Source organism: Salmo salar, chromosome 20 (genome assembly GCF_965601325.2).
Source record: "Salmo salar chromosome 20, fSalSal1, whole genome shotgun sequence".
Taxonomy (NCBI): Eukaryota; Metazoa; Chordata; class Actinopteri; order Salmoniformes; family Salmonidae; genus Salmo; species Salmo salar.
This window is the reverse complement of record NC_138310.1, coordinates 60847561-60871259: the sequence shown is the minus strand read 5'-3', so window position 1 is coordinate 60871259 and position 23699 is coordinate 60847561. Positions and strand designations below refer to the sequence as shown.

The window sequence follows — 23699 nt, the reverse complement described above, 5'->3', positions numbered from 1 at the left end:
AGAGAAATAGAATGATTCATTCTTATTCTTTGGCTTGGATAGCAACACTGTCAAAGGGAAAAGTGACTAGGGGATTCTAGCAGGCACCATGGCTTCTTTTGTCCTGAATAATCTATTGAGTAAGTGATTTGGGTGGATCCAGTTTAGATCCTTTCAGAGTTGGGACATCGTTCAGACAGGTTGGTTTCTCTCACTTCAAAGAGAGGGGAGCTCCCCAGCATAGACTTATGGCATCAATGAAGCAGGGGTTTTGTAACTATGGAAACATCTTGCTGACTGCAATGTTTAGCTCCTATAACAGTGCTTCCCTCTCTTTATGGTCATCCCCAGAGGTACTAAAACAAGCCTGAACAAGGAAAGTCTGTAATAGCAGGTTCTTCGTATGTGGCTGTATTATTCCAGTGAAATCACAAATTAACTAATTCCTGTAGGTTAGGCAACAACGTAAAGATTAAAGACAAAAGTCAGATGTATGATTTATTTAATGTCTACCTGTAGTGTTGTTGTCCCTGTAAGGCTAAAGACAGCTTCTGAGGGACTGTAGCGCCGCAATGCTCCCGTACCACCAGTAGGATAGGGGGGGGACACTGGGGTCTGGGTGGGAGGCAGGGACACTGGGCTGGACCTGCAGCCCCCCACCCTCTGGTGCCTTTAAACCTGGCTATCTGTTCCAGATAACACATAGTGCTCAGCAGCTCACCTAAGGTACACAGTCACAACATCCACTTTTGATTTGATTGAGGATTACTGACATAAGGATATGTGTTTATTTGTGGGAATGAAATGTACCCTCTGCCACGGGCGGTAGCTGCTGCCCACACACAGCACAGTCTAGTCCTCTGGAACAGGGTCTCTGGTTGTTAGTCCTCTGAAAGACAAGACTTGAGTTGGCATGATGTGCATCATATTAGCCCTGTTACACACAATGTGCATCACTACTGTTCAGATACCTAGGCTCCAAACCTGGTCTATGCAGTGGCCCCTGACGCACCTTCCTCCTCCGAGAGGCCCTGTTGCCCCCTCTATCGTGCACCTTGATGCCTAGAGGGGGGAACAAGCAACAGATGGATGGTTTTGATTTAATTTCCAAATGAGCACTGACAAATTCACTGACAAAAAAAAAAGGACAGACTGACCAAATGACTGTGATGCGCACAGGCTGTCTAACCTTTCTGTAAAGAGTTCTGACTACCAGGCCCTTCCTTTGTTAGACCAATGGAGCTACTCTCAGTCTCAGGTTCACCTCCAGGACTTCCTGGGGGACACACTCTACCCTCGCATTTAGGGTTGACAATGTCAAAGTGCACTGTTGTGGTGGCGGGGGTGCTGCTCGTGACTTCTTCCAGGCCCTCCCAAGAGGGGGGCAACCGTGCTTCTTTCCCCCTGAATCTCTTCACCTCTGGTCTGCATGTTGCCTTCAATCTCCCCCCGATGCAGTACTGTTGGCTGAAAACACTAGTAACCTCCTGCCCCTTGGCCTTACTGCTGTTGGTCTCTGGCTTGGGAACATCCTCCTGCCCTGTGGCCGCCCTGCTGGTTCCTGATTTGAAAGAGTCCTCTGGCCCCCTGGTCTTGGCCCTAATACTAGTCCCAGGCTTGGTAGAGGCCTGGTTCTTCCATCCTGTGACGGCCTGCTCTCCCTCAGTCTCCTCAGGACCAGCGACACAAGCAGATCTGACTCTGGCTGTCCTGCCCTGGACCTCTAGGCTCTGGTCTTTGGTCTGGGGCTGGACTGGGAGACTGGAGGTGGGTGCAAAGGGCACCCCTACCTTGGTCCTGCCTCTGCCCCTCTGACTGCACCTGACATGGGTCTGGGCCTGGTTCTTAGCCTGAGTCTTGGAAAGAACAACTCTCCCTTTCCATGGCTGGGTTGGTCTTGCAACAAAGACCTCAGCGCAGTGACCTGCCAATTAAAGCAAATGATGTTAATATGCCAGCTGCCTCATACTGCGTGGTGTCATCTTTTAAATGGCAAAATCTCAAACAAGCTGAAATAAACTTACTTTCCAATTATCAGCAACATGGGACATAAAAAATAAATAAAAATACTACAATTAGCCTACTGTGTGGATAATTGTATTTGTTCCAACTCGTAAGGATATATAAAGGCCTAGGCTAATCAGATACTGATGAGATAAAGGAACTTAGGGAAGCCTCAGTAAACACTCCAATAACCTCACAGTGCTGCATAACAGCCTTACAGACTAACCACCTATTCAGACATCTGCTTACCCTCTCCCATGGTACCCTTGATGATACTGATATTAACGAGGTGCCCTGCCACGTTCAGCCATGCAATTACATTAACTAACGAAGCTAAGGCACTGTCATATAGTGAGGCTAATGAGCAGAGGGATGAGCTTTAATTGAATGGTTCGGACTTCCACGTTGGACTCCTCCGTCAACCAATCACAGGTTAGGGATCGTTAGGGAGGTTTGTGTTCTAACGAGACAACGTCCTGTCAAGCTGATTGTGCTTAATTTGCCAGACTTCACTGTTCCCACCTCCCCCCATCTACAATTCAGCTTCTTTAACCAATGGTATGATTGATCATTTTCGGGGTAAGCCCAAACCACGATCACAACTAATCACTCTAACACTGTAAATGGCCTTTTACTCTTCACGACATCATTAAACCATTTCCCCCATTAAGGGGAATGGTTAGGGTGTACGTGAGAACATATGCCATTTGCTTAACTGCTCGTACATACAGAACATTAGGCATATACGGGAGGGAATGGACATAAACAGCTCAATAAATATTTATTTACCAAGGTTTAATGAAAGCCATAATATCACATCAAATACAATAGTAACCTGCTTTAGCAAGCCGGAATGGAAGAAATAGAGAAAATGACCACCACTATAGCAAAGACAAACAGGTCCAACTACTAATAAAATATTAACATAAAAACAACTACAGTTTAACAACTGAGACTAAAAATGTAAAAACACAGCATTCATAATTCTTCATCGGCTTTACCTTCTTATAGGAAGATAAAAGGTATTTTTGGTACTATTGGGTCAATAACATGGTAACTGGCAAAGTAAAGCCAATACAAGGTGCTTTATTGATGGTTCTAACTACCCATCTGCACTCTTCTACATCAACTTGACAACACACAAACAAAAACCTGCCAACATGATTTTATTCATCCATTGCTTCCATCGCGTTTACATGAAAATAAAGACATTTTCATGCATTTTAATGATGTGTACAAAAATATAAGACTGCACGTTAACATGGCAATTTGTGAGAAGTTCGTTAGCTCCAAACTGTTTAAACAGATAATGTCGGTCAGACGAGTCAACCCAGTTATGCTGTCACGCCAGATAATGAGACATGATGATCTGAGAACTAACTGGCTTTACTGAGCATTTTTGGTGTGTCTAGTTATCTATATTTATAACCATAGTTTATGGGTATAACCTGGGCCAGTGTCCATAAAGAGTTCAGTTGGAGTGCTGATCTAGGATCAGATCGCCCGTCCATTTAATTTGAATAATTATTATCTAAAATGAATAACTGATTCTAGATCAGCACTCCTACTGAGACCCTTTGTGAATATGGGCCCTGGTGCCTAATCATCTACAGTTATAACTCGGTGTCTAGTTGTCTATGGTTATAACCTGAGGGACAACAAAGAAGTAGCTGGTTAGTTTACCTGAGGATGGCTCTGGAGCTTTCTGTCTGGACCTGGACAGTCTGTGTGTCCTGCTGCCTGTCTGCCTGCTCTGGCCTTGGGTTGCCCCCTGGGTTGCCCCCTGGTTCGCCCCCTGGTTCGCCCCCTGTCCTTCTCCCTGACCTTGGTCCTCCTGTCTCTGGGTCTGTTGGACCTCGTCACCACTCCCTATCCTACTCCCCTGCTGCCTGTCCTGTTCCCATCCCACACTGACACAGTCTCTACTGGCTGAGGGAGCGAGAGTGCCGCCCCTCTTGGTATCAGTGGTAGTGACTGTCTCTGTGCCCTCCCTGGGACCCTCCTCTGGGGCAAACAGGTCCTCAGACAGAGCCTGGGCTGTTCCGGTAGAGAGGGCAAGGCTGGACGCAAGCACAGTTCCCTCCCCTGTCATCATCCCCTGCACTGTCCTAGGGAGAGGCTTGGTGTCCACCACCTCCTCTTCGTCATCAAACATCTCCGGTGTGAAGAAGATGCTCTGGTCTTCCTCTTCCTCTAGCAGGGTGGGATCATCAACAACTACAGTGGTCTGTCTGGGCTCACAACTGGCAGGGACCTCCACTGGGGAGAGGTCTAGAACCGGACCCTGGTCCTGGCTGGGAGGGGTAGATGCCGGTCCATCCAGCCCCTCACGGGCCATCCCTCCTGGGAAGGGGTTCCAGGGATCCTGACTTACATTCTCCTGGTTCTTCTTCTTCTCCTCCTCCTCCACAGAGTCAGGCCGTGGCGGGTCATCCAGATGATCTTGATGCGTGCTTGGGTTCTGGGCCTGGAAGATTGGGGTCTTGAAGTGGGTGGAGCTCACAGGGGTGGAGGTGAAGAGGTGGTGCAGGGAAGTGGAGATGTTCGGGGGCGGGGCCTTGGGATCACTGTTAGGATGAGTGGAGGGGTGTTGCTGTGTCTGCTTCTGGTCACCTGCCCACAGAGAATACACACGTTATGGGAAATCATGGAAAGGAAAGACAACACAGTTGTATGAAGACTGTTACAATGCATTTAGAAATTCAGCTGAGGAGCTGATTGGAGCAGTCATCAGGTGTTGACAGTAAAGATGAGAAAATAACTGGGAAAGTACGTTCAAGATGCCAACATTGGCCTCAAGGAGCCTATAAGTTGGACCCGTAACAGCTAGGTTAATGTACACTATACATGTTTAGTTGTTTAGGGGTGTGAGCAAAGGATGTCTCTCTCTTATCCAGAACAGTGCAGAGAAGAAAACGGCACCACCAGCTCACGCTCAATATAACACAAACAATGGTCAATGGGATTTAATTAAAAGCAACAGTCCAACATCTGCTCATCATGCTGCTTGTCTCAGCCCAACCCAGCACCACTCCATGTAGAGGGCCTCGTAGTAATGAGACTGGTGTACACACACACACAACCCCCCCCACCCCCCCACAGCCTGATGCAGCTCATGCCGCCACCCCCACCCACCCCTCAAAACACAATTGAGCAAACAGCTCAGCCTTACAGTGACCCGAGTCACCCGACAGACTATAGACTAGAGCTCTAGAACGGAGAATATCCACCTCATTTAATCGACCCAGTGACCTCAGTAATATCATTCCGTTAGGCTCAGACGCATGTTTTTCTATTGATCCATCCTCAGTGAGGGCCAAGGTACTGTATGAAACCTGATATCTCACTGCATTTACGCTCGTTTAGCTTGACACATAAGAGGTTCAGTGGTAACAAACAGTGGAGGGTAGGAGCAGAAGAAAAACCTAGCATTGTCAAATGAACCAGAGCAAGGTATCAATAACAGATTAGGGCCTTGGTCAGGGAGGTGACCAAGAACCCGATGGGCACTTTGACAGAGTTCCTCTGTGGAGATGGGAGAAACTTCCAGAAGGGCAACCATCTCTGCAGCACTCCACCAATCAGGCCTTTATGGTAGAGTGACCAGTCAGAAGCCACTCCTCAGTAAAAGGCACGACAGCCCACTTAGAGTTTGCCAAAAGGCACCTAAAAGGACTGACCATGAGAAAGAAGATTTTTTGGTCTGATGAAACCAAGACTGAACTCTTTGGCTTGAATACCAAGCATCACGTCTGAAGGAAAGGCACCATCTCCACGGTTAGGCATGGTCATGGCAGCATCATGTTGTGAGGATGTTTTTTAGCGGCAGCGGCTGGGAGACTAGTCAGGATCAAGGGAAAGATGAACGGAGCAAAGTACAGCGAGATCCTTGATGAAAACCTGCTCCAGAGCGCTCAGAACCTCAGACTGGGATGAAGGTTCACCTTCCAACAGGACAACAACCCTAAGCACACAGCCAAGACAATGTAGGAATGGCTTCGGGACAAGTCTCTGAATGTCCTTGAGTGGCTCAGCCAGGGCCCGGACTTGAACCCGATCAAATATCTCTGCAGAGACCTGAAAATAGCTGTGCAGCGACGCTCCCCATCCAATCTGACAAGCTTGTAGTGTCATACCCAAGAAGATTCGAGGCTGTAATCGCTGACAAAGGTGCTTCAACATAGTACTGAGTAAAGTGTCTGAATACTTATGTAAATGTAAATCAGTTTTTTATTTTTAATACAATTGCAAAAAAATTCTAAAAACCTGTATTTGCTTTGTCATTATGGGATATTGTGTGTAGATGGATGAGGGGAAAAAAACTATTGAATCCATTTAAACTAACAAAATGTGGAAAAAGTAAAGGGGTCTGAATACTTTCCGAATGCACGGTATATACTGTATCTAATGTAATACATCTCACCTCTGTTCCCACTCTTTCCAGTGCTGGTGGTAGGGAGAGGCCACAGAGCAGGTGGGACAGAGACCGTAGGGGGAACCCAGGACCTGAACCCCTGTAGCTGGGTGTGGGGCTCTGGGACCTGAGAGGTGGTAGTGTGGTGCACCGTGGCCCAGAGAAGGCAGTCTGAGCTGGGGCTAGGACTGGGCCGACAGTGGGACAGATCTTCCACAGTCACTGAAGATTGACTGGCTGGAGACAGGACGGTGGTGCTGTTGAAGGTCTGGCTCCCTGCTCCATGGGTCTCTCCTGCCCCCTGTTGGCACTGGGAGAAGGCCACCAGCGACTGCATGGCACCGCTGAAGGTGTCGTGGTGCCTGACCAGGTTACGCACCCACTTGGACAGACCTGGGGTAAACAGAGACCAATCTTGTTAGTGGAAGGGCATTCCACCACCTACACCCATTTTAAAACACCCATTATTATATATAAAAACTAATTATTTAGTCATTTCTAATAACACTTATTTTAAGAGAATTTCATTTTCACTTTGTCAGCTCGGGTATTCAAACCAGCGACCTTTCGGTTACTGGCCCAATGCTCTAAATGCTAGGCTACCTGCCACCCTGCTCAACACAAGCCCTCTATCTTGTGGACTACCATCACCACCGTGTGCCCAAGATAAGAAACTACACATTGTGAAAGACAACGGGGACATTAGAGGGCTTGTTTGTGAGTACATGAAGCTCGAGTGGCTGCAACATGTGATCATTTATTTCAGTACCTGAGATGTATTTGTTGGGGTTGTTCCCAAACCTGTCGTCTACCAGAATGAGGGCTCCCCAGTCATTCTTGTGTCTGATACACCTGTGGTAGCAAAAACATTGTCAAGTTCAGGTAGTAACCGCCTGGTTTTTAAAATGTATCAAAACTTTTTCAGCCTACTGATCATGAGCCTGTGAGCTAGGAGGAAGTCTCCTGTGATAAGTTGAGTCAAGGATGGAGAAACAAACAGGAACATAAAGAAAGAGACCCGTACCTGCCCAGGGCCTGGTTGAGGGCTCTGTAGGCCTGGATCTCATACCAGCGGGAGCCTGACAGCAGACCCCTGGCTTTACAGTGCTGGTCATTATACTTCATCTTCAGCTCCACCTGAAAACACAGCTGGAATGTTAGATAGAGACACACCTCACAGGACGGGTCATCAGGACACTGCAATGCTGCCACCACAGACCAATCAAAGCTGAAAACAGAGCAGAAAAGACAACAGGAGACAGACTGGTATGCTTACAAAAACACTGAAAGATTAATAATAGACAACATTTGTCCCATTTTAAAACCTGGTTAGATGAAGTCACTAGTCTGTTACATATGGAAAGGACTGGTCATGATCCAGCACATTTGATAAGATATGGCAGCCCTTTCTGTCTTATCACGTGATGGGCAACATGACACGCAGTCTGCAATCCACCCTGATCCATAGTAGCCTACTTAATTTTTAATGGAGCATATTCTGTGTCAAATTTCAATGAAGCATGGTAATGATTATTTTCCACTCTGTCTATTTTTTGTATAAGAGCATTGCTCGGGGGGGTGTTATGTTATTGTTTGCTGTTATCCGTCTGTAAAACTGAAAATGTATGAATAAAATGTATTATATAAACTCAGCAAAATAAGAAACGTCCCCTTTTCAGGACCCTGTCTTTCAAAGATAATTCATAAAAATCCAAATAACTTCACAGATCTTCATTACAAAGGGTTTAAACACCGTTCCTCATGCTTGTTCAATGAACCATAAACAATTAATGAACATGCACCTGTGGAACGGTCATTAAGACACTAACAGCTTACAGACGGTAGGCAATTAAGGTCACAGTTATGAAAATTTAGGACACTAAAGAGGCCTTTCTACTGACTCTGATAAACACCAAAAGAAAGATGCCCAAGGACCCTGCTCATCTGCGTGAACGTGGCTTAGGCATGCTGCAAGGAGGCATGAGGACTGCAGATGTGGCCAGGGCAATAAATTGCAACGTCCGTACTGTGAGACGCCTAAGACAGCGCTACAGGGAGACAGGACGGATAGCTGATTGTCCTCGCAGTGGCAGACCACATGTAACAACACCTGCACAGGATCAGTACATCCGAACAGCACATCGGTACACACGAGTTACACCAGGAACGCACAATCCCTCCATCAGTGCTCAGACTGTCCGTAATAGGCTGAGAGAGGCTGGACTGAGGGCTTGTAGGCCTGTTGTAAGGCAGGTCCTCACCAGACATCACCGGCAACAACGTCGCCTATGGGCACAAACCCACCGTCGCTGGACCAGACAGGACAGGCAAAAAGTGCTCTTCTCTGACGAGTCGCGGTTTTGTCTCACCAGGAGTGATGGTCGGATTCGCGTTTATCGTTGAAGGAATGAGCGTTACACCGAGGCCTGTACTCTGGAGCGGGATCGATTTGGAGGTGGAGGGTCCATCATGGTCTGGGGCGGTGTTTCACGGCATCATAAAACTGAGCTTGTTGTCATTGCAGGCAATCTCAATGCTATGCATTACAGGTAAGACATCCTCCTCTCTCATGTGGTACCCTTCCTGCAGGCTCATCCTGACATGACCCTCCAGCATGACAATGCCACCAGCCATACTGCTCGTTCTGTGCGTGATTTCCTGCAAGACAGGAATGTCAGTGTTCTGCCATGGCCAGCGAACAGCCCGGATCTCAATCCCATTGAGCACGTCTGGAACCTGTTGGATCGGCGGGTGAGAGCTAGGGCCATTCCCCAAAGAAATGTCCGGGAACTTGCAGGTGCCTTGGTGGAAGAGTGGGGTAACATCTCACAGCAAGAACTGGCAAATCTGGTGCAGTCCACGAGGAGGAGATGCAGCTGGTGGCCACACCAGATACTGACTTACTTTTGATTTTGACCCCCCCTTTGTTCAGGGACACACTATTCAATTTCTGTTAGTCACATGTCTGTGGAAGTTGTTCAGTTTATGTCTCAGTTGTTGAATCTTGTTATGTTCATACAAATATTTACAAGTTAAGTTTGCTGAAAATAAACGCAGTTGACAGTGAGAGGACGTTTCTTTTTTTGCTGAGTTTATATAGTGCATTCAAAAAATGTTCAGACCCCTTTACCTTTTCCACATTTAGTTACATTACAGCCTTATTCTAAAATGGATTAAATAAAATAAAAAAATCCTCTTCAATCTACACACAATACGCTATAATGACAAAGTGAAAACAGGTTTTTAGACATTTTTGCAAAATGTATATATATAAAAAAAAAGTGCATATCAGAGCAAAACTGAAGCAATGAGGTCGAAGGAATTGTCCGTAGAGCTCCGTGACAGGATTGTGTCGAGACACAGACCTGGGGAAGGGAATCAAAACATTTCTGCAGCATTGAGGGTCCCCAAGAACACATAAATGGAAGAAATTTGGAACCACCAAGACTCTTCCTGGAGCTGGCCGCCCTGCCAAACTGAGAAATCGGGGGAGATGGGCCTTGGTCAGGGAGGTGACCAGGAACTCGATGGTCACTCTGACTGAGCTCCAGAGTCCCTCTGTGGAGATGGGAGAACATTCCAGAAGGACAACCATCTCTGCAGCACTCCACCAATTAGGTCTTTATGGTAGAGTGGCCAGACGGAAGCCACTCCTCAGTAAAAGGCACGTGACAGTCAGCTTGAGTTTTGCCTAAAGGACTCTCAGACTATGAGAAACAAGATTTCCTGGTTTGATGAAACAAAGACTGCACTCTTTGGCTTGAATTCCAAACACCACACCTGGAGGAAACCTGGCACTATCTCTACGGTGAAGCATCTCGGTGGCAGCATCATGCAATGGGGATGTTTTTCAGCGGCAAGGACTGGGAGACTAGTCAGGATTGAGGGAAAGATGAACGGAGCAAAGTACAGAGATCCTTGATGAAAACCTGTTCCAGAACACTTATGACCTTAGACTGGGGGCGAAGATTCACCTTCCAACAGGACAATGACCCTAAGCACACAGCCAAGACAACGCAGGAGAGGCTTCGGGACAAGTCTCTAAATGTCCTTGAGTGGCCCAGCCAGAGCCCGGAATTGAACCTGATCAAACATCTCTGGAGAGACCCGAAAATAGCTGTGCAGCAACATTCCGCATCCAACCTGACAGAGCTTGAGGAGAGAAGAATGGGAGAAACTCCCCAAATGCAGGTGGGCCAAGCTTGTAGCGTCATACCCCAGAAGACTAGAGGCTGTAATCGCTGCCAAAGGTGCTTCAACAAAGTACTGAGTAAAGGGTCTGAATACTTATGTAAATTTGATATTTCAGTTTTTATACATTTGCTAACCTTTCTAAAAACCTGTTTTTGCTTTGTCATTATGGGGTATGTAGCTTGATGAGGAGAACAAATAATTTAATGACGTTTAGAATAAGTCTGAATAATTTCCGAATGCACTTATATATATATAAAGAGAAAATATTTGCGATCAAATGTCCTTGTTGGGGATCAATAAATTAATGTTGAACTGAAGCAGCCTTCAATTTTCCAAAATCATGACATTTCAATTTATCTTGTGTAGCCCGGAGCATTATCTTTGACATGAAGTGAGAAGGACAAATCAATCGCTACCCGTCAGACACCCCAAAACCACCAAATGTGACCCAGTGGCTAGAAGGCAGCTAATAGGCTAACAATAGCTGTGGGCCATCACCTGTGCTCTGACCTGCCATCCAGCACCTTTCAGGCATCAGGCAGGGCTCATCCATTGAGAACTAATGTGATTAATGTGGGCTGTGGAGTGGGAAGGTGAGAGGCAGACAGGGAGCTCAGGGGGAGACGCCAACCCTGTTAAAAATACATAGGGCCTGAAGAGGTTTATTATTGCCTGCCTAGAATGCCCCCTCAGACAGATCTGTTGTGAAAGGGGGAATAAAGGGAGGATACAGCAGAGGTGAAGAAGAGACGAGAGGTAGGAGGGGGTCTAGTCAATACAAGTGATGAAGAAGGTGGTGTGGAGGACAGATCTGTTGTGAAAGATGGGGGGGATCGAGCAAACAGGCAAAGAGGTGGTGAGACAGGAGGTAGTTGGGGCAGAAAAGGTGGTCCAGTCTACACAAGACAAGCAACAAGCTAAGCCACAAAAAGGCCACAAAGGCATCCATCTCCATCAATTTGCATCCATCCATCAGTCCTGGACTTTCAGCGCTAACCTTTTGGGATTGACAAGTGAAAAGTTCATGTGGCGTCTGACGGGCGGGACATATGGGACATGCCGGTGAACAGGGCTCTAACAGGGACTGACAGGCAGGTGCCGTGTGTTCACAGCCCAGAGCACCATGACCCCTAACGACACAGGCATGTACACACTGCTCCCCTCTCTCTGCTTTCTGTCCTAGGAGAGATGATGTGTCATAACTGGACGTCAACATGGCCTACGGAAAAGGCACTTTTTTAATGTTGATCTAACCATCATGATTCTCTTTTATAAATCATTCATTGAGCGCATTCTGTCCTACTGCTTGACCTGCTGGTTTGGGAATATCAAGTTTGCAGAGAAAGATAGTCAGGACTTGTGGAAGAATCATGGGGCAGCAACAGCAAGAACTGTCATCCATCTACCTGGGCAGAACCCTCCAGAAGGCCAATCAAATAGCGGTTGACTGTTCCCATCCACTCCACCATGAATTCCAGCTCCTTCCCTCTGAACGAAGGTACAGACTACCTAAGGTTTAAAAAAAAAATAGGGCCAGGGTCTCTTTTATCCCGAATGCAATTCTGTAATTTAACAAATGTTGCACTAATTGCACTTAGCACTTGCACTATGAAATTGCACTTACCCTGCCTATTTGTAAATATCCATTTTTAGATGTTATATGTTTTATGACTGCTGCAAGATGAATTGCTCTGAGGACATTCGAGTTCTGAATCTGAATGAGTCCGTCCATACTCAGTACACATATTTGATCTGAACCAAATAAAAAGGAGCAGGAACTAGATCACATTTAAAATGTTATTTATTAAGAAACACTTCACTAGACCATGTCAAAATGGACCTGCAGTAGCCATGCTATTTTCTTGCTGGCCAGATGTATACTACTCATGTTATTGGGGCTCACGAGGTGCAGGCTAGCGGCTGTATGGTGAGATGAGATGTCTCCTCCTGTCAACCAGAGGGGTTGACGCATCTACTTCTGAGACCACGAAACTAACGGAAATGGCCAGTAGCCCCGAGCCGCCAATGTCATCGAAATCCAATGGGAGTCCATTTCAGCGTCCCACCCTTCACGTCCCTGCACTATGTCAACACCAGATCTGACATGACAGGATGCATATGTGAAAAAGCCAATTCTAGCTTCTAGCGAATCTCCTCCTGAAAGTGAAAGAAACCTCCAGCTAGAAGGGATTAGTTAAAATGTCAGGAGATCGCTAGTCGCTCGCTCGCTTTGGCCCGGTCCTCCCACCGCTACCTGTTCATGCTTAAAAACATACATTTGACCAGCAAGCATGGTTTGCAGCTGAGCGTACCCGTTCGTGTGTGTGTGCCCCTGGCAGTCCCAACCATCTTGTGCCTGTCAGTGAGATTGTGGAGCGCTCCATCTACCTAATGTGGCAGAGATGACAGCTGGGTGCCTCGTCCTTGGTGTGTCCCTGTGTGACGTGAACACACACGCACAAGCACCTAACCAGGACGCACGCACACACGCACGTACGCACTTACACACCTCCCCACACCAAAATTCCAAAGTGTCTCCCACTCAACAACATAGGATCTAAACTGTCTGGTCCTCCTCCTCCATAAAGTATCAAAGCAGAGACACCAGGTCTCTATAAAACGGTGTTCAGTGTCTTTAAATGTCTGCTGTGCTACTCATTAAGCAAACAGAGATGCCATATCAGCTGTAAGTGTCCTTTTATTGCCTGTTAATCCAGAGGATTGTTTCTCTCCCTCACACACACGGCTGCCTATTCTAAGACATACCTGTTAGGGGGGAAAAAACTACTCTACATGTGTATAATGTAACATTAGGTGCTTCCCAAAAGGCACCCTGTTCCATATATACAGTAGTGCACGGCTAAGGTCAAAAGTTGTGCACTAAATAGGGAATAGGGTTCCATTTGGAGTGCATCCTTGATGTAATAGCAGCTTAGCAAAGCTTTCGGTGTGGAGGACTGTTTCCAGTTCACCTTTGATCTCAGGCACGATAACAGGCTAGTAAACGCAGTGCTGCTCTGTGAGTCGGTTAAAACCTTAAAGTTTTGCTGAGAGTCGAGTCTAGGAAAAGCAGTCTAGGCACGAAGGTAGGCATCCACACTACATGAGGTGTGTACATAAGCTATAGGGGGTGCATGTTTGAAATGTGGGACAGGGTCAGTGAGTCCAAGTTAATGTGTTCTGAGAAGGGAATGTCTATATGTGCTTGGGTAAAGGTAGAAATGTTAAACAGGTGGGAGAGCGAGAATATACAGTATGTATTTTTGTGGCTCTGGGCATGTGAGTGAGACCATTTGAGTGTAGTATGAGCGTAGTTGTGCACTACATGTGTCATATGAGCATGCGAGTGTGAATCTGACCCCTCTATAAGATCCCTGTCACAGCCAGGGCAGCGTTGTGTTGCTGTATACCTGTGGCTTCCTGCCTGCCCGGCGCCCGCTGGGTTGTTTTAACGTAGCTGTCAGAGGGGCCGTGGGGACATACAGTGACCTGGCCCTGACAGTCATTAGTGTCATGTCCAGTCCCCTCTTCTGGTAATGGGGCTCAGCTAACAGACCTTACCACCCCTAAGGGCTCCTCTGGGGCCAGGGCAGGCAGCTGACACACCACGAGAAGAAAGGAAAGAATAGAGAAAAAGAAAAAAGGAGAAAGAAAATAAAAAGCAAGAGACAGACCTTTACACCCGCTCATGGCTCCTCTGAGGCAGCTGACATGCGGCCTGCCATTTACCCTATTTACTCAGTAGAGAAGAGGAAATGAGAGAGAACTTAACAGAAAAGATGTGCTGTGCTATTGGGTGAACCAGTTTCTCAGCATGAGAAGGACAAGGGGAGCCCATAGCTCTCTCCAGTCTTCAGCCACATCTAGCCATCTCCCACCCCTCAAGGGCTACTCAAAAGGGAGCTGCGAGCGGGCTACATAAGGCTAAATACTGTTGTTGGGCCTCGCGACCCTGACCTGCTCATCACAAACTTCATTTGAACTTACTCTACCTGTTGTCTGCTGATTTCGTCCTTATTTTGGGTGGAAATATGAGACAAAATATCCTCAGAAAGGTGTATTAACCCGCATGTCTCTGTGTGTGGCTATCATAATTTGCTCATCATCACCTATGGCAAGCACACAATAATGAAAGTACATGCGATGCATGCATACCAACCAGTCTTAAAGCGGTTTACATATTTTTGTGCCTGTACAAGGTGATTGAAATCTCCACAGCATTACCAGCTTTTTGAAAAGTTAAATAATAATAATACTTTGATGTGTTTAATAATACTTTCCTCTGTTTAATAATACTTTCCTGTGGACATTTTTTTCGACCCAATGGACCAATCGCACAGACAACCGTTAGAGTAAGATAAAATCCTATATATTATCTGGCTTGTAAGAGAACTTTACAAGTGTTTGCAGTGCTTTAATTCAGACTGTGTACCCAGAAAGCTGGTATCAGACTGATTTATTAGGCAACACTGGGCCATGACAGAACGTTTTCAGGGTTGGCACTGGCGGTCTGTAGGAAAATACATTGGCACCCAGCAGATTCTGTGAAGTGCAAAGTCTAACCTGCAGGAGGCTGCTAGAGAGGTGGTCTCTTCACTGTAAACATGGGTCTCTCTCTGTCCCTCTGGGTCCTCTGCTGTTAAACAGACCTGGTGGGGCTCACCACCAAGACGTTGAACCACCTCTGTCCTCGGTCTCTGGTTCTTACCTGCAGGTCCTTGATGTTGGGGAAGGGGATGCCGATGGTGACCACTGCTCTGGCGTTGTCGTCTGTGAAGTCCAGTCCTTCACTCACCTTCCCTCTACACACTGCCATCAGTAGAGCTCCATCTGGGGGGAGGGGGAAACAACACCAAAGGTACCCAACACCAAACATTTTATAACTGTTTGTACACAGCTAATCAATGCTGAATTAACCAATTTGTGCTCTGTAATCCCTGGCACAAGAGAGATAGACAAAGATAGAGACAGAGAGAGACAGAGAGAGAAGAGAGAGAAAGAGAGAGAGACAGAGAGAGAAAGAGAGAGATAAATGAAAGATAGAATGAAAGAGAGACAGCCCAGTCTCACCTCTGTCCCCTGCAAACTCTCCACTGATTCTGATGGCATCATAGTACATCTGCAGCAGCTCATCAAAGTCTCCCTTCCCTCCTCCTCTAGGCTCTGTGATCACTGTCTTCCTCTCCTCCAGCTTCTCCCACAGCCCTGTGTTGGTCCAGCGGTCACGCAGCTTGTCCAGCATCTAGGAAAACAGAACACCAGCAAACTGATCAGGGCTTCATGCATGCATCAACAATATTAAACAACGTGATTTGTTCATATCTTTTTCAATTGATATTTTTGTTACTAATTTTCCAAACTCAGCCATCAGCAAATTCCTGAAGTCTACACTACATAGCCTTCCAATAAATAAATATCAGTCGGTGCTAACATGAATCAGGCTTGGCACCACTATGGAATAGAAGCTATTCTTCAAATGGGTCATAATGACCTAATGAAGCAACAGAGCAGGAGTTGAAACTACAGTAAACAGGAGGAAAAACTAGGGCCATATTAGACTAAGAAATGTGGTCCACATTAGAGCACCCTGAGAAAACCTTTCACATAGCAGCATAATATACTCCCCTCACAGGACATACAGAGAAATAGGTTTTCTTTCTTTCTTTCTCTAAACTGTTTTTAGAGTTAGTGGGTGCACCTTGAATCCGTTCAGGGATACACAGTACAGTGCACTGTCCTGACAGCTTGGCATCCAGACACTGCAGGTATGTGTATGTGTGTGTGTGTGTGTGTGTGTATGTGTGTGTGTCAAAGTCTGAAACAAAGTTCACAGCATGATGGCACGTGAAGCTCTTCCCCCCCCCCAACCAGTCGCTCTCCCATGGCTCACTTCCCCCCTCCCCTTCCTACACAAAGTTGAAGCGTTTAAACTCCTCTCCTCCTCCATCCGTAATAAAAATCACTGTAGCTGTGGTTAGTGCAAAAAGTCACAGTCTCTCCTGGGAGGAACATTGATCTAAAAGCCCTTTCCTCGTCAGCTCCTAGCAGAGATCTAGTCATGTCTCCACCGCAGCGGATTATTCACATGGCTTCACAATCAAAGAGCATCTTCATTGGTTTGGAAATGTGTTCGAAGGGTTAAGTAGAAGTTATTTTTGTCTTGCAGTCAGCAGAAAAACTTCTCACAACAGGGGAACAGGGCTGGGTTTGCTCCTGGCTACAGGGGAAAGCCCGAAACAGAGGGGTTTTTCATACAGGCCTTGCCGTCCCTGTTAATTGAGATACAGAGACAGACTAGGACAGAGAGAGATTGACCGAAAGAGAGGGAGAGAAATTCAAAGAGAGAGATGGGGAGAGAGCTGAAAGGGAGGAGGGGGTGTTTGTTTGGGCCCCATTATCCCCCTGTCCCTTATTAAGTGTAAACGTGCTGTTTACTGTCAGTGAGCAGCGGCGTACTCATCAGAGACGATACCCAAAAAGAATCCAGGCAGTACATGGTTTAGGACAAATAATTATGTACGAAAAAAAAATATAAGCAGTTAGTAGGTTACTCTAACAAAGTGAGAATTGGGAAATTAAACATAACAAGAGGGTGGATGGATGGATGGTTCCTCTAGTTCCTGGCACAGTAAGGTGACTGACTAGCTACAGCCTGCCTGTGATTGTGAAATGAAGCAGAGGCGTATTTCATCAGGTCGCCTCGCTCAGCGCCGCAAAACAAACGGGAGGGCCGGGAAACAGGAAAGTTTCCATCAATAAAACATGACACTTTCACAAAAGCCTCAGCGTTACATCGACAAGGCCCCCCGCTGGTCTTTTCACAGCTTTTCATTCGTCAACCACCACGACGACTCCACAAAACTGGTTGTCCCAACAATTGCTTTCCAATCCAATCCTGACAATTGGTGAATTATTAAATGTTATGTACTTTAGGATGTGAAACAAAACAGTCATTATCTTCCACGCTGCACTTGAGGAAGACCAGAGGAGAGGCCGATTCAAGGAGGAAGGGAATAGGGGGGAAAAAAGAGGGGGAAAAAACTCCCAGCAAGGAGGGGAGAGGAGACATGCGAAGTTCACTCTCTTGCTGATCTAATTGATGGTCTGGGTCACTGTAGTCAGCATCTTGGATTGTTCTTTATGTAGCCGACGTAAACTTCTGCCAGGGAACAGCGAGTAACCTGATAACAAGGGAAGCGTAACCCGATAATAAAAGGCCAGCCAGGGCTCTTAAAACACAGGGTATGGATCACAAATGGCACCCTATTCCCTATATAGTGCACTACTTTTGACCAGAGGCCTATGGGACATGGTAGTAGTGCACTATATGGGGAGTAGAGTCCCATTTGAGACACAGAAGGAACACATGCACTTGAACAGCACAAAACGGACCTTGTACAGAGCTTGTTGTTTACATTCCCTGAGCTGTAATTTGTAAAGTCCTTATAAAAGCGGGGGGCGAAATACAATCCAGTCAGTGCCACTCCAGCAGGAGCCCCTTGACTTGCAGCAGGGCCCAGGGTAATGGTCCCTAATGCTTTTATCTCTCAGACACTAAGAGTAAACATCACTCTGGCTGTGAACCAAATAGAACCCTACTCCATATATAGTGCACTATTTTTGACCCGGGCCATAAAAGTAGTGTACTTGATAGAGAACAGGGTGCCATTTGGGACAAACCCTCTGTCTCGTTGCCCCAACTGATGCTGCCATTTAATTACGAGCACATTTTCCTTAATCTTGACTGAGTAGAGCCGGGTTCAAAGGCGATGAGGCGAGACAGGGCAGAGAATAGACAGGGAGCATAGACATTAAAAGCAGTAGCTAGTAATAACGCTGACATCATCCATGTATTCCTATGCAACCGATGGTGCATGAAGCCGGAACTATTTGAATTTGAAGCGCGCCATATCGCTGAACCTTATACCTCAGTGGGCTGAATGGCACCGCTAGGTTAGTACTCAGTAGCCAACCAGCAGAGCTCGTGACTTCAGGACACTGGGGACCTGGCAGGGAGATGAGGAGACAAGGAGGGCTGGCTAGATCTAGGAGAGGAGACTGTGCTACACTACTCTATGGAAAGGCAGGCAGACAAATTACAATTACCTAGCTATTCATCAAGGCTCGTCTCATCTGCCAGACAGCTCACCTTGACCTCCAACTGATCCAACCAAACTAATGACAGCTAATGAAATGTTGCAAGAACTATGTACAAGCAACCAATGAAAACCAAAGTGAGGACCTGTGTAGCGTTTGTGGCCCAGTCCACACGTAGTACAGAGAGTATGACTGGAAGGATGCCATGGTGTGCCATGATGTATGTGTAACTTGGCCTTCATGACTCATTTAAGGGCATTATCTGACGGGGAGGTGGTGTATCTACTGGGCTCACATCGGTCTGAGGCGGTCTGCTGAAGCGCTACGGCAAATGTCAATCTGCACACTCGGCTGGCGCCCAGGTGCACAAACACGACAGGAACGACCCAGCGCACCCCCACAGAGGACAAACCACCACACACACACACTTCAAAGTAAAATGGCTCCTTTTGAATTTAACGGTATTGTACTTAGTTTAGACAAATATGAAGGAAATAGAAACTGAAGACGGTTGCAAAGATGGGAATCAAACCCCCGGCCCCTAGTGGCAATGTGTAGTCCACAACCACTGGCTCTCCAGCAGGGCAGTGCTAGCATGGCCCCTCATTCAAGGCATGCCATAAGGTTCCACTGCAGCCCTGAGATGCTGTTGGTCCAGGCAACAACATGGAATGAGGAGGACTACAGTATTTAGCCAGTCTTAGAGTAACAAACAGGCACAACTAACAGTGAATAATTCCTGGTGATTTCTGGGTATGGTGTATGTGTGTGAGCGAGTCGCTCAGCTTCTAGTCATAAACAACATGGCAGAGTGGGCCGGATCTCTGCTTTGTCTGGTTTGGAGGGTCGAGTGCCACTCTTAGGCATTGACGCGTACACTTCCTCTCTCTTTCGCACGTCTTCGCTCCCTCCATGCCCCCAAAATCTCCATATTTCACCTCCCCCCCAGTGTCGGTGGGCTGTGTTGCGACACGTCAATGTTCTCCTAGCGCCTGATAAATAATGGAGGTGGTCTTGGGCGACGGTAGTATTAATTAAACATTAACGGGAGACATGTTGCAGCCTTGAATTATTCAGCCGTTTAAATATGACAGCAACCATCACGCCAAGAGTGGTGCCAACCAAGTGGCTTCCGCGCCACCTGCCACCCCAACCCCTCCCCTGGTGTCCACACTTCGAGAGTGAAGTTTGGGCTGTCAAGCTAACCATTGAAGATTTTCTTGGTGTCAATCTCTCCAGAAGGGTTAGCTGTTAGTAAGCACAGACAGGGGTCTAAAGGGAAACTCCACTGCAAAACGCATTATCATGATGATGTGGACGGTGACACTGCTTCTTGAAAGTCCAATATCTTGAAAACGTGACCACTGACATGCAAAACATTTTGGGACTGTATCAACAGTGGACTAACGAAACAAATTTTCCACTCAAAATATTGTTTGAGTGGAATTCCCCTTTAATGCTTTGCCTCCTCAACGCTGTAGCTTAGTGAAACATTTAGCCTTCAACAGCAGCGCACCTCAAGTTTCCACTGTAAAAGGCCATATAAAACGTCATCTCAGCTGGAACATTAAAGACGGATATGTGCCTGTCTGAGCAAGGTGACCCACAAACACAGACACACACTGTAGAGATGACCGCACACCTTACGCTGAATCTCGACGTGTGGCTGGGAGACAGCAGGGCGGACGTGTGTGTGTGTGTGTGAGAGCATGCCCCCAGTCTCATCCTCAGCCTCCTTCAGGCGCCAGCGTCTTCACACAGACAGCTAGGCGACATCACCCCTAATGGCCCTTATCTCAATCTGCTTTAAAAGCATCTTGCGTTTCCCTGCAATCTTTTCACCTCTGGAAAACACTTTTTAATAAACCCACCTCTCCACCCCCCTCTTCCCAACCCCCAACGGTGGGTTTTGTCCCTTTCCTCCAGCGGTGCGTCCAGACGGCGAGGCGCGGGCAGAGGGGTACCGTGGTTTTAATGGGCATTAACTGGGGGGCTGTTGAGGCTCAAGTGCTACAAACCACAGCTCCAGGAGGGCTCTGGGAGATGTCTGAGTGTGTAATGTCTGCATGAGAGTGTTTGCATTCCCACACACACACACACACACACACACACACACACACACACACACACACACACACACGTGTGCGTGCAAGCGTGAGAGAGAGTACCTTTAACTGGGTGTTCTTGAGTTGTAATGTATGTTCTGTGTGCGTATGCACATTCAGTGTGTCTGCCAGGAGTGTGTGTATCTGTCAGAGGGCGACAGACAGAGCCGAGAGGGAAGGAGGACGCCTCTGCGGCCTTTGTGTGATCTTAGTACTGTGTGAATGTGGCCTCTGTCTCTCAGTACTGCAGCCTCCCCGATAGGCATCACCCAGACAAGAGGTGAGCCTGGAGATGACCCATCCTCTGTCTCACATACACACGACCCACACACGACCCACCGGCTCCAGAGGGCCTCAGAATCTCCAATTAATACCCCAAGTAGCCCCTCATCTCTTCATCTTTAAGCTCTGAATGTCTGCACATTAAATATTAATGCACAGAGGGCATAGAGCTCCTACACTAGCCATCAATAATACACAATATCCACCCAGAGTTGTTCTGTGGCTGTCTCTGCCTGCCTGGCGTCATGGCTGGGGGGGAAATGAGAGGAGAAGGAGACAAAACTGGATCCTAAGAGGAGACTGTCAGCTTTCCTTTCATATTCTGATATCATTGATATAGTCTCAATTGGATAGTCAGCTAGAGGAAAACCTGGAGCTTTGACAACATCAAAGGGTCAAATACAAACCATAGACCTATTGTATATAAGCATAAAGAATGAGTGCAATGTAAGACACCAAACAGGCACACAAGTGGCCACACAAAGGTATGCAGCGCTATGCAAAAACACTAACAAACCTTCACATGTAACACTCTCGTATGTGTGCACGTGTGAGCACCAACACGCCAACAGTGACACGAGTGAGCCAGCTGGTCCCTAAGTGGACTGGTGACAGAGCCTGAATGGAAATCTATTATTGATGGAGGAAAGCATAACAAACAAAGGAGGACCAAGTTTATCAATGGGCCTTTCGAAGTGTCTGGTTAACTGAAAGGGGATACAGGGTTTTATATAAGGTATTTGTTAGCTTACCGCTATTTAAGAGATACCCATTAACTCTACATTACAGCTGCTCACCACATATGGACTCTTAGGACCTCTTCCTTTGTCACTCAAATCAAAATCTCATTTTATTGGTCACATACACATATTTATCAGATGATATTGTGGGTGTAGCAAAATGCTTGTGTTCCTAACTCCAACAGTGCAGTAGTATTTAACATTTCACACAAATCTCAATGGAATTAAGAAATATAGAAATATTAGGACGAGCAATGTCGGAGTGGCATTGACTAGAATACAGCAGAATACAGAAAATACATATAACATGAGTAAAACAGTATGTAAACATTATTAAAAGTGTACAGTGCCTTCAGAAAGTATTCAGAACCCTTGACTAACATTTTGTTACGTTACAGCCTTATTCTAAAATGGATTTCATAGAAAAAAAATCCTCAATCTACACACAATACCCCATAATAACAAAGTGAAAACAGGTTTAGACATTTTTGCAAAAGTATAAAAAATCTAAAACAGAAATACCTTAATTACATAAGTATTCAGACCCTTTGCTATGAGACTCGAAATTGAGATCAGGCGCATCCTGTTTCCATTGATCAAGCGTGAGCTGTTTCTACAACTTTATTAGAGTCCACCTGTGGTAAATTCAATTAATTGGACATGATTTGGAAAGGCACACACCTGTCTATTTTTATTTTTATTTTACTAGGCAAGTCAGTTAAGAACCAATTCTTATTTACAATGACGGCCTACCCCGGTGAAACCCAGACAACGCTGGGCCAATTGCGCGCAGCCCTATGGGACTCCAAATTACGGCCGGATGTGATACAGCCTGGATACGAAGCAGGGACTGTAGTGACGCCTCTTGCACTGAGATGCAGTGCCTTAGACCGCTGCGCCACTCGGGAGCCCTCGGGAGTCTAGAGAAAGAAACCTGCTGAAAAGATGAAAACCTGCTCCAGAGCTCTCAGGACCTCAGACTGGGGCGAAGGTTCACATTCCAACAGGACAACAACCCTAAGCACAAAGCCAAGACAATGCAGAAGAGGTTTCAGGACAAGCCAGAGCCCAGACTTGAACCCGATCGAACATCTCTGGAGAGACCTGAAAATAGCTGTGCTGCGACACTTCCCATCAAACTTGACAGAGCTTGAGAGGATCTGCAGAGAAGAATGGGAGAAACTCTCCAAATGCAGGTGTGCCAAGCTTGTAGCGTCATACCCATGAAGACTCAAGGATGTAATTGCTGCCAAAGTTGCTTCAACAAAGTACTGAGTAAAGGGTCTGAATACTTATGTAAATGTGATATCAGAAGCAGAGCGGCCATGTCTGTCGGCAACATCTTATGTATCTTTCTGTTGAAATCAAACAAAATGTCTCTACTTATGAACTCAACTTCCTTCTCATACCAGTTGTGCCAAATTTGCTTATACACAGCAAGGACATCATAAGAGTACATTAAAACATTCAAATTCAATATGTGGTCTCTAGCCCCTCCTGGTGGTAAACGGTAGGAGATGAAGACGTTTTTAAACAAGAGAAAGAGTGATGAGTGAAGGATCACATCAGCTCAGTGGTTCTTAAACAAAACGTTTTGCATACGGAAAACAAAAATCAATTGAAAATGTTTCAAACATCCTCGAACTAGCTTTAGCAAAAAGACTGGTCTTACCTTGTAGGAGGGCAAAAAGCAGAGCACTCCCCTTCCAACGGCCTGGCAGACCCTGAGCAGCAAGGCTCCCACCTCATCCTGGAAGGCATAGGTCTCAGCGTGCTGGAAGGTGGCACACAGCTTCCTCCCCTGGGGGCCAGAGCCCAGCGTACCCACCCACACCTGGCGGAAAGACAGGGACAAGTCAGACAATGACTGAACACACTGAGCAG

General features: G+C 46.6%; 1 protein-coding gene across 7 annotated transcripts in view; it reads right to left on the bottom strand.

The window, feature by feature from the left end:
• Window positions 1-464: 464 nt before the first annotated feature.
• brip1 (BRCA1 interacting DNA helicase 1) overlaps window positions 465-23699 on the bottom strand; it is a 37506-nt gene continuing 14271 nt past the window's right edge. For 3 of the 7 annotated variants that reach the window (XM_045703728.2, XM_045703727.2, XM_045703730.2), the window contains exons 14-22: window positions 23488-23649; window positions 15662-15833; window positions 15300-15421; window positions 7422-7534; window positions 7167-7249; window positions 6407-6790; window positions 3667-4596; window positions 1169-1903; window positions 465-1041 (exon numbers count right to left, since the gene is read on the bottom strand). In XM_045703728.2, coding sequence (XP_045559684.2) covers window positions 917-1041; window positions 1169-1903; window positions 3667-4596; window positions 6407-6790; window positions 7167-7249; window positions 7422-7534; window positions 15300-15421; window positions 15662-15833; window positions 23488-23649 — 2826 coding nt within the window. In that variant the 3' untranslated portion in view covers window positions 465-916. Of the gene's footprint in view, window positions 1042-1168; window positions 1904-2747; window positions 4597-6406; window positions 6791-7166; window positions 7250-7421; window positions 7535-15299; window positions 15422-15661; window positions 15834-23487; window positions 23650-23699 lie in introns of those variants that run through there. The other 4 variants (XR_006760989.2, XR_006760988.2, XM_045703729.2 and 1 more) reach the window with 4 other exon arrangements.